The sequence below is a fragment of the Anopheles ziemanni genome, chromosome 3 (assembly GCF_943734765.1).
Source record: "Anopheles ziemanni chromosome 3, idAnoZiCoDA_A2_x.2, whole genome shotgun sequence".
In the NCBI taxonomy this organism is placed as follows: domain Eukaryota; kingdom Metazoa; phylum Arthropoda; class Insecta; order Diptera; family Culicidae; genus Anopheles; species Anopheles ziemanni.
In genome coordinates, this window is record NC_080706.1 from 10972243 (window position 1) to 10989290 (window position 17048).

At 49.5% G+C, this 17048-nt stretch overlaps 1 protein-coding gene across 1 annotated transcript in view; it reads right to left on the bottom strand.

Moving 5' to 3' along the window:
- Nucleotides 1–17048, bottom strand: part of LOC131288308 (filamin-A) — a 44370-nt gene that overhangs the window by 10135 nt on the left and 17187 nt on the right. Inside the window, exons 10-11 of the mRNA XM_058317428.1 lie at nt 10050–10241; nt 9760–9979 (exon numbers count right to left, since the gene is read on the bottom strand). Coding sequence (XP_058173411.1) covers nt 9760–9979; nt 10050–10241 — 412 coding nt within the window. The remainder of the gene's footprint in view (nt 1–9759; nt 9980–10049; nt 10242–17048) is intronic.

Sequence of the window (17048 nt, forward strand, 5' to 3'; positions counted from 1 at the left end):
TGCCACAATGTTGCACATCGATCCTAATGCTTTATACTATATTTTTGCGTGACACAGTGCTAAGAACACATGATCGTGGATTTCCCAACAGCTGCAGCAACCACAGTGGAATACAGTAATCCTGGCGGCATCACTGGCAAACGGTGTCGCGAACAGCGAGATCCATATACATCCTCGATATATTATGTTACGGAATTTAGCACCAACACTAGAGGACACCGTTTCACTTGAGTACAAAACAGATTTAGGTGTGGTTGCATTTTCCCGTCGCTATCAGGTGGAATGTGCACACAGTTTTTATTTCTCCCCCCACCGAACTGTCCAGATGGAATGTCCTTTAGAGGAAGTTCCCGTAGGACGAATTCACTTCGTTTGTTCGAAACAAAATCCACGAAAAAGATCACTCGATTGAAACTAATGAAAAACCAAATTCGTCACATGTTAAAGGATGCTTAGGACATCCCTTACCTCGAACTAGACACTGTCGCAATGACCGATTGGTCCCCGTTGCTATACCCCAAAAAAAAAAAAAAAATCACACGCTTGATTCTTTTTTCCTTCCTATTTTTTCCTGGAGCACCCTCCTCCGCGGGCTTTCCACTGGGCTTTTCCGCAGCGAGGGGGAAAAAAACCCCCGGAACACTACCGGATATTGCGGCACGAACGCACGCACATACACACCAGCATGTACACCAAAGGACACACTCACGCACGTCCGTACACACGCACGCTCACTGCCGTCGCGCTCCAAAACGGGATTCCAAACTGTAATTCGTGCTTCGATCCGTGTGTAATTGGGTGTGTGTGTGTGTGTGGGCGGGACACCAAATCAATTTCGCCAAGTACAAATGGAACAAAAAAAAGTCAAAAACAAAAAAACCCGAAGTGCGAGCCTGCCACCGAGCGCGTGTGCTGATGAGCTGAAAACCGAACGTCAACTGATAAACGCGACGACCGGGCACGAGATTCCGAGGTGTTTTCCGAGGATCGCCAGCAGCTTCCAGCTGCGCTGCGCGTCCAACGAGCGCGGCCACCCTCGCCTGCCAGCTCGTGTGCGTGTGTGTGTGTGTGTGTCTTGTCCTCTGCTCACAGGAGAAGGCGAAGACACGCTCGATCGTGCTCCTTCTCGCTTGTTCGATTTCGGGTTCGTGCTGGCCCGGTTTTTCTTTTGATTCATTTGCAAAATAAAACTTTACGACGATGATCACTCACCGGCGCGTCGAAAGGGGAGAGAATTTTTCCACATTTCCACCGACACGAACCCACACCCAAAACTTTGGAGCGGCCACGAAGCGGAGCGCTAACCCGAGATCGTCCGGGCGTTGCTTTTTTTTTCGGGGGCGAAGGATCGACATCGGTTTGAACGATCGGTGCGCGGTGCGGTTGGAGGTGCGAAGAAAATATGAAAATATATTTCCGCCTCATCTGTGCACGGCCATACGAAAACGCACACGCACATACCCACCGAGACGGGCTGGACGACGATCAGCGAAACGAGAGCGAGTAGGGTCGCGGTTAGCCTGCCTTTTTCCATTTCGGAACCGATGTCGGGTCGGAAATTTCGGATCGGACGACATTTTTGCCCACGAGAAAAAGAAAAATAAAAACATGGAAAATACTAAACTGTCGCGTCTTTCTCTCCCCATCCTACCCTCTTCTCCCCCCCTGCTGCTCGAATGTTGAGGAAAATGTTACAAATTTTCAGTTTGGAGTTTCCGAGCAGAAAGTGACACATATTTCGACACCGGAATAAGCGATCCGAGCGCCCGGTGACCCGTTTTCCACCGTAAGTTTGCAGACAGGAAGCCGAGCATGATTCCTGCGCTACAACTACTGCCTTCTGACGACCTTCTTTGACGGTTTTTCCTTTTCGCTTTTCGTTTGATTTCAAAACGCGCGACTCGAGCTCCACTGGACGCGAGAGCGTTTTTTTCCGGAACATCGGAAAATCGGAGCCATGGGTGGGTGTTTAGGATTTTTCACAGACCGGTAACAAGGTGAAAATGTGTCATTTCTCTTTGATCGATCGATCGATCGTTGTGTGTCTGTGTGTGTGTGGATTGCGTTTGAAGCAATGGGATTTTAAAATTCGAATTCAACCACGCGTTATAACAACACGTGCTTCATACGCTTAAGAAGCAAGACGTAACGGATATTTTCATATTGAGTTAAAAATAAAAATAAATGCATTTACGATGCTCTGCAAACCGATTGACGCTGTGGGAAAAATTCACATAAATTTGCATTCGGTAAAATATTTACGCTTCCGATGCGAACGGAATTTTCGTAAAATGCCTTTTTTATCTTCTTTCACCCAATATTTTATATCTTGCTTTTACCCCTGCTTTTTCCGGTCGGTTTCGGAATTTCGGCATCGCTTTGCCCGTTGCCCATCAGCCTTGGGTGGATCATAAATTTATGCATTTTTATAACGAGCCGGGTGCGCGCGACGTCCTCGAAGAGCATACGCGCGTCGCTGGGTTCGAAACGGCTACAAAGCAGAGCACCCGGCCCCAGTACATATGTTGACTTGATCTTCCACCATGCCTCCCCTCCCTCTCCTGCCTCCTTCACCTCGTTGCTCCGTTTGATTTCCCACCCTGCGTCCTTCCGTTCCATCGCGATCGTGAGATGCCATCAGCGCTCAGTGGTTGACGATATAAATATATATATTTTTGGAGCCGACGAAACCGGTGACAACTGCGCAACCCCTGGACGGATACAGCGCCACCTCTCGGCGCTTCGTTCGGCACCCTTTAACCTCCCCTCCTCCTTAGTCGTGCCCGGATCGACCGAGTGGAGGGAAAAAAAACTGGGGAGGTGCGAGATCGAACGTTACATAGTGAGACGGGAAAATATACAATACAACTAAACTCCACGGTGACTCTTACCAATTCTAACGAGATTTTTAAACTAAACGCTAGTCGTGGAGGAGCTACTTCCAAGCGTTCTACATTGCCGCAGCAGAGGTTGCTTCCAATTCGGCTTAGAAAAGAAATGCTGAAAAAGCTAATCGTTGCCGTCATCATCGCCGGATGATGGTTAGTCGCGTGACAGCCGGTTCCACAAAATGGCTGACAGAACCGCTGATTTGATGACGTGGCAGTGGCCAACAATCTGACGTGGATGTCCACATTTGGAAGGGGGACGGGGGTGGAATGTTGCAAAATAAAAGACACTAAGCAGACATCCTTAGTTAGTCATTCGTTTCGAGCCGTATCCAAAAATGGTGACACCGGGAAAACCATTCGATTGATGGGGAAGAGTGGAAAATAGAAAACTGTTGCTGTGCGTCATGGGTGCAATGGGCAATGATGGATAGGAATGCAAACTTAATTATGGTTTGATGCTTATTGATGTCATTCTAAAAATTGGTTATAATTTTGAGATGCCGCGCGCGATGATTGCCGCCTTAGCGATGATTGCCGCCTGCGATGATTAGCGATGATTGCCGCCTCGAACGTCAATTTAACGCAAATTAAACAGGTCGAAAATCAATTCAGCGCTAAAAATGAAACGATAACGATAACCCAATTTTCAAAAACAGATAAGAGCAATTTCCATGTTGATCTGCTGCTCGGGGAAAAATATTTCATTCAGAAGGCCTTTTCCCGACCTCCGGGCGGGTCTTTAACGATCGTCGCTCGGGGGTTGCATTTCCACATATTTATCTGACCGTGCACCGTAGCGGCATAAATTACACGCAACCAGCCGGGGCCGCTCCAGGCCGGCGGAAAAAGGATACTGCCGTCGGCGCTGGTCGACACAAATTGGTCGCTTTAATTAAAATACTATTTGCTGGTGATTTAATTAACATTTTCCGCCGACCGTGGGCCAGGGCCACTAAGGGCGCGGTTCCATGGACGTCACGGACGTGAGCACGCGAATGGTTTTGATACAATAAGATAAAAATAAAAACCATGACATGGCTCGGACCAGGGGAACGCCGGCGGACACGATGGTGATAGTGATCCGTGAAAAATTCGCTGCGCCCGGATTAATGCCGCCTCGGGCAGATTCCGTTTCGTGATCATTAATTCGCGCAAGTAACATCTTTATCAACGGCACATCGAGCCGCAGACGAGCGCGTCTTGCGCAATGCAAGTGGAATGGAAATCGCGGCACGCAAACGAAGGGTCACGTGGTTGCAGTTTACAAAATACTAGCTGGCTCGGTTGAATATTTTTTGAACTCCATACAACTGTTGATAAAATTTGGGTTTTGACAACGCATTTTGATTGTTAACTCTATAGGTGCCATGCTCTGTAAAAGTTAAAGAGTTCAAAAACTTCGATGTTTGCGTTCACTCATATGTCATAGATACCAAAACTAAACAAAATCAGTTATTATTACCGACAAATTACAAAGATTATTTGTTGTTATTGAAAAACAACAATTTGTTCCAAATCAACTCAGCACGCTCTGCGAAACTGCTGTGACCGTTTATACCTGCGAGTTGAAATTACACTGCATATGTCATTGCTGAATGTAAACAAACAAATCAATGTATGGCGATAGCTAATAGTAACTAATTAAAAAAGGAGGTAGCTCCAGACGTGAAATATAGTTAAATACCTATTCACATGTGTGAAAATTTGATTAAAAATGGTTCAGCCGTTTAGGAGGATTTCAAACACTAACATCGTGACACAATAATTTTATAAATATAGATTTCATCAAGAAGAGTGAGCTGAAGCAAGTAATAAATGTAACATTATAAATTGAGTAAAAACTAATGAATGAATATCTTTGTTGATCACATTTTCATCACAGATTAAATCTCTGTAACAGGAAAGATATAGAGAAATCGAACGTTCACACTAGGACCTTCGCTATCCCGATGATCCTCCTCAGTGCAAACATCATCACCGAGCTGGTTGATCATTGAACTGGTACTGCACGAAGCAAGGCCATTTGGAACATCGTGCACCGTCCATCGTGTGTAGGTGACAATTTTCGCACCCATCATTTGGAACACGACGCTTTCCATTGGCGTTCGTCGTATCGTTGCGGCAAAAGACGAGGTGTCAGGACGCGTGTTGTGGGAAACATAGTTCGCGTTTCGCCAGCCAACGCCACGAGCATCCGAACAGATGCAGTGCTTGAAGGGAACGGCCAACGGGCAAGATTTGCGGCTCGCAAAACCTGCCGAACACGGTAAGGACAACGACACGTTCCGTCCGTCCCGCCCCTCACCGGAGGTGCTAATAATAGTTTCATCGGACACGGATTCGTGCGGATGTTTCTCGGCTTTGGAACCGATCGTGCCCGGTATGCAAGACCAGGTGAGCAGGGCCCGGGGCTGAGAGGGGTGAGAAAGAGCGTACACTGCAGTGCACAGTGCACTAAGTGTAGCACAACATGATACTGCTTCCGCACGGAGAGTCCTTCCCGCGGGCGGATCGATCGGATCAGTGCTGGCTCGCGCCAGCCCGGTTCGGTCGCACGGTGACAAATTGTACAATAAATTACACGGCAAAAGGGCATGGGTGGGGGAACGAAAACGCGGGGTTGAAGGCACACCACAGGTACACACCGATGTCAGCTGCCCGGCCCGGGACGACGGATGTTGGCAAACGGCCGCCATCCGGGGCGGGAAAACCAGTTCCGGCCGTCAGCGCTCGAAGGGTCGCCTCCGAGGAGGGAGAAAATGTTTAATTGATGAGATTCAAAGGGATTACGGCCTCGGACGTGCCTTGATGTTTTTCCACAACGTTGCGCGCCCCGAGCGAGATCGATGGATACGCGTGTCGCTTGACGGAGCTGCGCATAGTAACGGAATGCAATCGTATTACAGCAGAGGAAAGCCCCTTTTAGTTGCTATTTACATTTAAAAGGCTTTATTACATTCGATTAGATTTTTCGAAACGACTTTTGGATCAAAATTCAATTAGTTTTCCGTTGCTTCAATCTGTAAACTGAGTATGATTCAATCTGTAAACCAGCTCAGACATGAACAAAACGTTCACCGGCAGCTACAACCTGTTGGTATTCATAGAAAACCGACCGGATTATGGTTTTGAAGAAGGAACCGCACATGACAGCACACACACACACACAACTCTCCGGAGCCGCTCGATCGGCCATCCGGCGGCTTGAAGCACCTGCGGTGATTTATGACCACCCTAATGACCTTCACAGCTGCCACGATGCATCACTCCCGCCGGATGGCGCTCCGGCCGTCGTTGGAAGCCGTCGGAAAAGAACGGACGGAGATAAATATCGCCAACCACCGAGACCACCAGGTACCGGGCGTCTCCATCGTGGAACGGGTTGGCCGAAAGCTCCACCAAGCGGTGAGGCTCTAACAAAAGCAAGGCGACCAGAGGTGGTGTGTAATCGAATTTCAAATGTTTGTTTTTTTTTTGCTTTCGTTTCGCACACTCCAATGAAAAATTTCGGGAACAAAACCATTCATTTCGCCGCAAGACGGATGTCGGTGAAGATGCCGTCCTGGCATAAAGACGTTGTTGCGTCATAGCGCAGACACGAAACAGCCTAGGGTCGGGAGAATTGTACGCGAAATGTGCCATAATTTTCATAAATCGTACGTGTGATGATTTTCCGCCCGGGGAAGAACAACCAGAAACACGGCCTGGTGACGGGGTTGGGGAGGGTGAGAATCCGTCCAAATCACTCTTTTTGTGTCGTATTTTATGTTCTCTCCAACGACAAGAACAACGACAACCTTAGGAAGTTGCCTCCGCTGACAAAATCCGGGAGAAAAAAGGAAGCTTCTCGGCGAAAAATAGAACCCGCATCACGGGCTCAGCATACCTTTGGGCCGATTCACTTCAACTATGCCAACGTGGCCATGGTCCGGCCATCTTCCATCATCCGACGGTCTGTGCGTGTCATGATGAGGGGTGTTTCGGTTTTTTTTTCCTCCCCTCCTGTTCGTATAAAAACTCGGCGATATTCAAACTGTCCCCGCCAGAGTGTGATACGCCCGTTGGCCAGCGCTAACTCTTTCCACCGACAGCTGTGGACGAAATTTTTATAGCCCCCGGGACGCGCGAGGGACCCATCTCTCCGCGTCCCATTCCCCGCGCCTCGGCCACCGCTGGACTGTGTCCGGAGCGGATATTTATATCGCGCCCAGCACGCCGTGTGCGAGCGATTGGCCGGCTTTGAACGATGTCCCCTTGCCGCATCCCGCATGATAAATCCCAGAGATTCGGTCGCCTTGGGGTTTCCCCCCTCGGGGGACACTTTCACCGGGCGCAACATTTGAGCGAGAGCGAACGACATTTGTGACGAGCTTTCCAGAGATGCCCCGGTCCAGATTGGTCCAGCTCGGGTCGGAAAAATCTGGGCGATTTCTCCCCGACCACCCTTTTGGGGCTTGCTATCAGATCCGCTCAAATGAGGACCGCTCTGCTCCAGTGTTTGATCGGTCTCCTTCGGAGCAGCAATAAAGTGCAACGTGTCAAGCAAGACAGCAAGAAAAACGCGCAGATAGATTCATCCGTTTCGCCCGATCGTAAGTCGCCCGGCGGAGACAAGGCGGGCGCGCACCTGTTCGGCCTGCGATCTACGAGATCTCGTCGATGGGAATGTTCGTGAAATTTTAATTGACCTCCCCAGGTGACCCGCACGGCATCTTGCACCGAGCGGACACACTCTCAACGAAGAGGAAAAACACGGTTCGGTAAACGAAGCGCAAAGGATGTGTGTTCACATAGCACGTAAAAAGAAAAACGGCCCGGCACAAAGTTGTTCAAGAAGAACTTTCAAACTCGTGGGGAAAAATATAAGACAAAGATCGGGAAAGATATTCAGCGGGAAAACAAACACCAAAAAAACAAATCGCTTTCGTCGAATCTTTCATGATCGCTCGGTGAAGTGTTGGCGTCATCCGTCAATGGAGGGAAATAGCAATGTGCACGGAAACGATGATCCAACCGGGCACGATTAAAAACTCCGCCGTTTGCAACCGGACACGGGGCGTCGCGTCGCGTTCTGTGTCTATTATCCTGTGCGGATTTTCCTACCCGATTCGCTTTTCTTCTGTCCAATTCGTCCCAATTCGAGAGTTGGAAATTAGTATTTGAACGAACCGAATCACGACCGGAACACCGCGCCAGTCGCCCGGGAAGATAAATAATCTTTTCATGTTGCGTTTCGTTTTCTTTTTTCCCGACTCTAGCGCCTAAAACAAACTCCCAGCGCTCGGTAGTAAACGGATTTTTGTTCGAAAAACGAGATCGGACAGTATCATTTCCGAAGGAAAAAAGGGAACCGACCAATTGCGCGCGGTGAGTTATTTCCATAATTAATCGGTCGCGGAGCCGAAACGAACCCCGTGTTGCGGCACGGGAATGGGAACAGATTTATTTTTCTTCCGCACGTAAGACGCTCGGCGGCGGTTGGCGACCGGCTTCCTGGATCGTTAGCCGGGTCCCTTCGCCCAATCAAACAAGCGGTTACGTAAGCGAACGCCGGCAGCTGGCATGCCTCGGAATGCGGACCGGGGGAAAGTCAAATCTACCCCCGGGAGTCGGAAAGTCGGGAAAAATAAATCGCACTCGCGCACCCGAAGAGCGGGCTGCACGAACGTTTGGCAACCGGGCTGGATCGTGCCCGTCCCGGGCATCGGGTCATAATCCACGCCACAACGTAAACCCCACCGAGAGAGCGATGGCCGTGCGACAAATGGCGACAGTTATGCGAATTGATGTTCCTCCGCCCGCCCGGGGGTTGTTTACTCACGGTATTAACAATCGCGAAAATCCGGATGGACAGGATGGGGTTGGGAATGTGGGCGAGAGCGGTTTCGACCGGAACGGCACGGCATCGAGATCGGGACCAACCACATGGACGGTTGCGTTCATGTCATTTTGCTTTTTGTCTCTTCATTTGATCCATATGTTTGTTTGCTTAATCCACTTTCAGTTCAGTTTCACTGTTCGGTCGCGCTTTTGATGAGTGTATCCATTAGTATGTTGGAATGTGCTGTTGTTTGTTTGCAACTTGTTACTACAACTTTGTTGGCTGCGTGTCATAAATACTACAAACCAGAGCATACGCTCTAAAGGAAGGCGTTTTCAGGATTTAGCTCCGGGTTTTTTTCAAATCGATGTGGCATGTGGCAGACCTTCTTCCTTTCCCGTACAATATCATTTCCCACGGTACATCAAAAGACGTTCGGTTCTATATTCAGGACAATAAAGCAAATCCCGGCCGCATGGTTAAGCGCCAATTAACGGCATACCGGCGGAGGAAGAAAAACCGGTTAATGTTCCCACATGGTCCGAAACATTCGGGTAAGCCACCCATCCCGTCAATCAAGCAGTTCATAAATCTTTCACTGAGCCATCAACGGTGACATGAAACAGTGGAAAAACAAAAAAAAAAACAGATACAGATACATCTCGCCCGGCTCGGTTGACGTGCCGACTCTGCGCGTCGTCAGCAACTTGGGCGAGGAAACGGTTTAAATTCCTTGAATTCCCTTCATAAACGCGAAGAGGGACACACGCTCGCGGATTGGTATTTAATGTGGTGGTCTTTTTTTTTTGTTTTTTTTCTCTCACCCGCACCCGCCCCGGGGGGAGATGAATGATTGGCATGTATCGGTGCCAAGTGAGCGGTCGAGCGGGCGTCATTAAACGACGACATACAATGTGACGGGCACGCGGTTGACACGCTTCCGGCACGGAGCCGGGGACGTGCGTCCTTCATCGGCCGTCAAAAGCGGGATGGCGTTAAACGGGCGAATACTGACGGAAGGCTTACAAACGAGCTGATAGGACCTACCTGTTACGAGTCCACCGGTTTGCGGAGTGTTGAGGCGGTCGAGTTTGAAGGCTCGGTAGCGGTTGGAGGCGGTCCCGTTGAGATGGTGGCTGTCGTGCTCGGAAGTGCCGTTGCTCGCGTTGCTGGTGGTGGTGGTGCTGCTCGCCGCCGACGACTGCTGGATCGAGCTGTTGACGGTGGAGACGCTGTCGTGCTTGCCGTTCACCAGCCGTTCCCGAACCTGCCGCGGGCGGGAGAACATGCAATACGTGAGTGAGCAGGATTGGGAAGGTGACCGAGGGAACACTTACGAGAAACTCTTCGCTGGCGGTCTGCTGAATGTATTGTTTGGACTTGGACACCGAGGACACCTGCTCGACGTAGGACTCCTGGTGCTGGTAGCTGTGGTTCTCGCTGACGGCGGACGCGGAGGTGGTCTTGCTGGAGGTGCTGCTGGCGCTGGTGGCACTCTTCGTCACCTGCTCCTCGACGTTTTCGACAGCCTGCGGGGCGGAGGCGGAGAGAGGAAGAGAACATTAAGACGACGCGCGCACACACAAATGGGGTCATTCCCTGGGTTTTTTGGGAGAAGCGTTTGGGAAAAGCGTGCGCGAGCGCTCGGCATCTGTCGTTCTATATTTCAGCCCCGGGACGGTGTGCGGACACGCGAACCCTCCCCGGCGGATATGGCAACGGCATGTTCTGGCAAGTCGCCCACCAGCGTCCAACCGGCCATCGCTCCGTCCTCCGGCGCAGCGGCGATGGTTCGGATGGATTAGCTTTGAAATAACGCGCTGTTGAACAGCACGATTAACAGCGAAAACCGATTTCAAAGGGAAACGGTGCTGCTCGCTGCGCGTCGTGTTGCGTTTGTGCACCTCCCCTTTCCTCTGCCCCCGTTGTCCCCTTCCAACGGCTACACGGAGGCGCATACTCAGCGCATATTAATAAGACGTATCGGAGACAGGTGTCACATGGGGTTCCCGCTACGTCGCGGCAACCTGAGCGAGGTGGTGAGTAGGGGTGCACCTCGCCATGGCCTGCACGTAATCCGATGGACGCACAGATGTGAGTCCCTCCCGTCGCCACCACTCTCGAACTCTCGCGCCAGGAAGGGGAGCGGGTGAGTCCCGGGGCCGATCCGAGGCTAATTTAAGAACCGGCCGCCGAAGAAACGATGAATAACGGGCGACGAATTTTCGTCCCGTTGGCAAAAAATAACATTTTCTCCTGCTCGCCCACGCCCTTCGGTGGCGGAGTTTATTCGCTCGTCTGGCAGGAGCACGCGAAGCGAAAAAAGGGTGGAAAACGAAAGAGGGCGAAAAGGATCACTGCGGTGACAAAAAAAACGCCTATCGGTAGGCAAAACACAGTGCAGCGTGACACTTAGCGCGCGCGCTTAGCAATGCGCAGTTAATTGTGCGTCACTAATTGTACGTACCGCGGTATGTGGCGTACGAACAATGCAATTAGCCTAATTGGTTCCATTCGGAGGTCGCAGCTCCGGCAGGGACCATTTGGGCTGATCGACACCTGTCCATCGGTCGTCCTTCATGGAATTAGGTCAAGGTCACGGAACACGACTAGCGAACAGTGTTGCCAAGAGCGAATAGTAGACACCCCTGAAAGGTATGCAAATCGCACGACACTCGCAGGACGAGCGAAATGTGTCTTTCCTGATCAAACGTAGAGATCATCGTAAAGATCAAACGTTTCAAACAAAATTAAGATCAATTTATAGTATAAATGGATGGTCTATTTAAAAAGATTACCATTACCAATGGAAGGGATCGTTTTACCAAATCATTTACAATTAGATATTTGTTTGCAAATAGTGTGATGTTTGATTAGTTTTTTTTTTGACAACTTTGCGCTACATAAACACTTCGTTTTGAGAAATACTAGCTCCACCAGCGCCATTTTTACGCAAGCAACAGTCATAATATTAAAAAGTATAATAATCGTGTTCGCAGCAACATGGCGGTTTTATAGCACTTTTGAATTTCGTCTAGCACCAGAGCGTTTCAACTGATTCTGCCATTTGCATCCATCAGCGGGCGGGAGTAAACAGCGTTTTTTTTCCACCATCTCGAACCCTCGGGCGGGGTCCACTTTCTGGTTGTGGTGAAATCGCCATTGCGTTCCTTCAGCCGCCGGCCCGATGGAAACGCATTATGTGCGGATCGGTGTGAATAAATTTAGATTCCACTTCTATTTCGCTCCGGCAAAACAAGATTGTAGTCACCGGTGGCGGCCGGCGTTCTAAATCTTTCACGCATGACCCGCCGACCGCCAGAGCGCACGGTGGACACGATTTTTGCCGTCCGATTTTCCCGGCGCGCCGTGAAATTAATGTGATTTAGTTTTCCATCGCTGGCGACCCCGTCCGCCTCCACAGCAGTCGACAACCGGGACGCTATGCTGTTGTGGGGGGAAGGGAGGGGGGGGGGGGAGAGGTCTTTGTCCGATGCCGTCGAGAAGCGGGTTATTGGTTAAGTCTTCCCATCATTAACATTGATGCAATTTCTGCGCATAAAAGTAAGGTATCTCGAGGATCATGTTACATCCAACTGACAGCTGTCAAAAAGTCGGTGACGATTTTATTAAACTAAAACAAACGACCTGATGTTGCTATTTGAACTTTGCCTTCAAAAAGATCGTGTGGTTACATCATGCTTCGCAAACTGATTTAATGAAAAACGTTTTTTCTATTTTCCATTTCGACGAAGAAAATACGGTTGCCTGCGCTGACTCACCACGAACAGCCCGGGATAAACATCTTGCCAAATCCATCACTCTATCATTAACGTGATCACAATGTTATGATCGAAATCAGACCGCGATGGGTAGCATCCCTTCTTCGTCCGGTCATAAACAACATATTTTCCATATCGCCTGCGGCCACATCCTCGCCAGCAGCAATCAACGGCACGGGCATGGGATCCGCTTGCCAGAATTCTCCTCGCTCATTGCGCGGCGGGCAGAATGCGCAAAATTTGTTGGCCACAAATGCGGCCACCTGCGCCTTGGCCACGGCGAGGTTAGAAAGCCACAGGCGCGCGAGGGGGTTCTTGTCCCCTCGGTGGTGGTGGTGTTGTTGTTGATTTTTTGCCGATGGAATCTTGATCGCCAGCGTGTTTCTATTTTCTCGCAACTCGCGAGCCTCACCCTGCGGCGTCCACTCCGGCATCATCCGGCGGTGGCAACAGAGTAAAACAAAATGGCATTCGACGGGCGATAGCTCATTTACGGCCGCGTAACGGTTGAAAGGCGAAGAATGAAAGACAATCGGGCATGCCGAGCGCCTCCTCCGTGCGAGAAAAGAAGGTAACACGAAAAACCAACCGCCAACCAACCAATTAGGCGCGCACAACATGTGGCAGCGGGAGATTAATCTTTCATCCACCCGATGCTCCCTTGGATGTGACGATTTCACGGGCGTTTCGTAAGACTGATAAATTGGGCGGATTCCTCAGAGTTGGGACAGATTAGTCGAAAGTAATGGGTGGCCCGCCGCGAACGCATTGCCTTAAATCCTAATTGCTGGCCTGAGGATTCGTTGTGACGGATTTATGTGCGCGCACAAGAAGATATCGCGAGTTATTAAACGAAAACATGTTGAAAACATGTCTTGGCAAGACCTATATCGCATAATCAAATCACCGGACTTATTTACTAAACATACAGCAAAGTCCTGGCTGTGAGGGACTAATTTAAATGTGTTTCAAATTCTTCGATGAACTAGAAAAAGCAAACAAAGGACACGTCAATGCTAGGAATGATCAGTTCATAAAACTGAGGATTATGTGCAAAATAAATTGAATTAAACAATCGTCTACATTTTTCAATTTTGTAAAACAAATTTGTTTGTTCGATTAAAAGAAGCCTGGTTTTTTTAAGTTGGAACGTGAATCAATTTTAATGATTTAAATAAAGACTCCTTTACATAAACTTCTATACAAAACCAGGAGAACCCATGCCTATGTATCCCTTAGTTATTTTTGTCTTAGGGTTAGCATTGGTAGGTGAAAAATAGATATCGTCAAATAGATATCGTTTAAAATGTATTCGTATTGTTGTAAAATAAAAACGTTCAAGGCAGTGCAATCTAGAACTTTCTATGGCAAAGATTTATCCTCTTATAGTGGCATAGTATATCTGTCTGCTAAATTGAAAAATGGGTTATAGATCTTTAACTTTTCAATTGTGTTCCGTGAATAGCCTGTTTCCCATAAGGTTTAGTAATGATAATATGGATCTTTTTCTATACGACTTGGTGTAAAAATTTACGGCAAGGTGTATAAATTTGGTGCTTTAATTCGGGCGCTATATATAATAAAGTCCAATAACTCTGTCTAGGGTACAGACATTCTACATGTTTTTAAGCCGCCATAAGAAGGTCTTTAATTGAAGCAATGAGTGAGCTTGAAAATATGCTTCATTAATTAAAACTCTAACAAGAGTTTTTGACACATCGCGAGCAAAGCTAATGTAACAAATCTCTTGCGCGTTCTGCCCGTGACAAGACGCCGCTTTCCGTCACCGGCCACCGGACGGTTACGGTATGTGTGGAAAACTTCGGTCCAATCCATTCGGTTCGTTTGAGCGGAAAAGAAATGTCCATTCGTAACGGTTCGTTTTTCATCGCCTCGAAGACGAAGCGCGCACGCTAATCCGGAGGTGGACACAAACGTGTTCCCTTCCTTCCCCACCGTCCAGCTCGAATGGGGACGAATAGATTCGCATTCCACGCGCTGGAAATACAACCGGCCACGCCACTTCCGGACGCTATGCCTCTCCCCTTTCCAACCGACACAAGCGTGCATCGACCGAGCAGCTGCCGGGCAAAATCGTCGGGGTTTCGTACCCAAATTATGTGTAAGTGTGCTTGCACACCCGTTCCCCTTTCCCGCTGACACTGTGGTGTAGAGTTTTTCTCTCGAACGAACTCGGGTGAAATATGCACGGACGAGCGAAACTCTACAGGTAATTAGGATTAAATGGAAAGGTTTTCCTTAGTAGCAGAGATGCCTGCCCGGAACAGGATATCTGTTTCGCCACTTTGTACACCTCAAAAACGCACGCACACACACACACACACACACACCCACACACAATTTAATCAGTGTCATTGCAATGGTTGAGGCAATGTAGGTGCAGGTTATTGGAGTTGGTATTTTTAAATTTAATAGAGGACGTCCTGTGGGCAAAAACATATTTGTTCACCTTTACTTAATACACTGACAAACGATTAGCTGAAGTCTAATATCCTTGTGCTTCTTCCTTGCTTTGTTGCAAGGTTCTCCTTGGCGATCGGCAAACACTGCTACACCACTGCCTTCGATAACGGATAAAAGGGCGCAACAATGAAGTGCACTCGCACGCACACTGTGTCTTTCGCACACCACAACTCAAACACCAGCGCAAGAAGTTGGAGACCGGTTGGCCCGTGTGTGACTTTTCCTGCGAAGCGTCCGAACAGAAGTGCGGGAGAAGCTGCGAGCTCCGATCAAGATACGGGCGGGTTTTTCTCAGCCGCAACACACACAAACACACACACACACGCACGCACGCGCACCAAGGATGGTAGCAAAAGGCGAGGGAGTGCGGGGAGACTAGAGGGGTGTACTATTGTTTGGTCCGGCGAGTGTTGTCCACGGAGGTTCTCTTCCGACCTTCCACTCACTAGCGAACAAGCGATCGAAATGTTTGCCCAGTGCTGCCGCGATCAACCTTTCGGGTCACCGTTCGGGTGTCGGTTTTCCCACCCACCCTTCGCGCCTTTCGTCTCCAGGGGAACCCCCACGCACCCCACGCGACAAATGCGACACGGTTAGGCCGACCCTGCGCCGCCCGGGCCGTCGATGTCGTCGTGCGCGCACACATATGGCGCAATCACACGGTCACGCGATCATCAAACGCGGGCCACAGGCAGGCATCTGCACTGCGTGCCAAACGCTCGCACTGCTCACTCGGGGCCGTCTCACTCGCTCCAGCTTTTCCCTGGCCATGCCGACTACCCGTCGGACGTGGCTGTGTTTGAGTGAACACTTACTTACGTGCGGCTCGGAGTCTCGCGTCGCATCGAAAATCAAACACATTCCAAAAAAACCCATCCTCCTTCCGGCTTCCTTAAGTAACGGCCCCCGCCCGCGATCGACTCCCCCTTGACGCGGTTGGAAAATAATAAACACTGCAGGATGCTCCTTTCGGGCACCAAACAAACGCGAGTGCGTAAGCGATCGTCTTATGCGTGCGAAGCAGTGGGGGAGGGCGAAGAGGGAGCGGAGCCCGGCGGATACGATGGTGGTAAATCAATATTCTCGATTAACGCCGTGCGTCGTCACGGGCGGTTCATTAGTGCGCGGTGCGCCGTGAGCTGAAATTTTCCAGCTGTGCTAATTGTGCGCCCTCGACTGCGGATCGATTTTCCCGGGGTGGGAAAAATCGATTCCGCCCCTTTGGCCAATACCATTGGGGCGGTAGTTTTTGCTCGCGTTTGAATACCTTCTCGTATGGAAAATAAAATGTTGCTGAACAACCGATACGATTCCGTTCGCATTGAAACGAATTTGCAGAAAGGCACATGTTGTGCTCGACGGGTTTGGGGTGGAAATAAAATAAATAATCCGTTTCGCACGTTGCAGCTGCATATTTTTATACGCCCTCGCTTACCGCACACGGTTGGAAAGCGCAATATTTGCTCAAGGGTGAATGTTTTGCCATATTTAAATCAACAAACTGCAGGCGGTGTGCTTCGACGGTGTGCGGTGGAGGCGCATGGTGTTTGAAGAATGTACCGCTTACACCACGAGGGCACCGACCAAACGAAGCATTGTTGATCACGATCATCGAACAAGTTGTTTTCAATACTATGTTTGACTTGAAATTAGGTTTAGTAAAATTTTGTATATCTATCGATCTCGCTTTGTTTCTCTGCACTGCTTGCATTTAAGTCACCCCAAGAGAAAAATAGTGATTTACTCGCCTGTGTTTGGACGGCTTCCAACGGCAATTGTTTAACAAACACGAGCTGACGAGCGCTTCATTTGTCTAGGCAGCCACAGAACAACCAATCACGTCGGTTGAACTAATTGTTCGCCTGTACTCACTTGTCTCTTGCAACATGATTAACATTATCTGGTACAGCCAACAAATTGGGGGATTAGTGCCGGAAAATTCTCGACCCAACAGAGTCAACGCACCAGGGTGAGGTAGCTGTGCACGCGACCCATGTCTTACGCACGACAGGTACGTGATCGGCGACGAAGGGCCTGCGACACTGTTGCCTTTGACAGGCCGACCGAGAC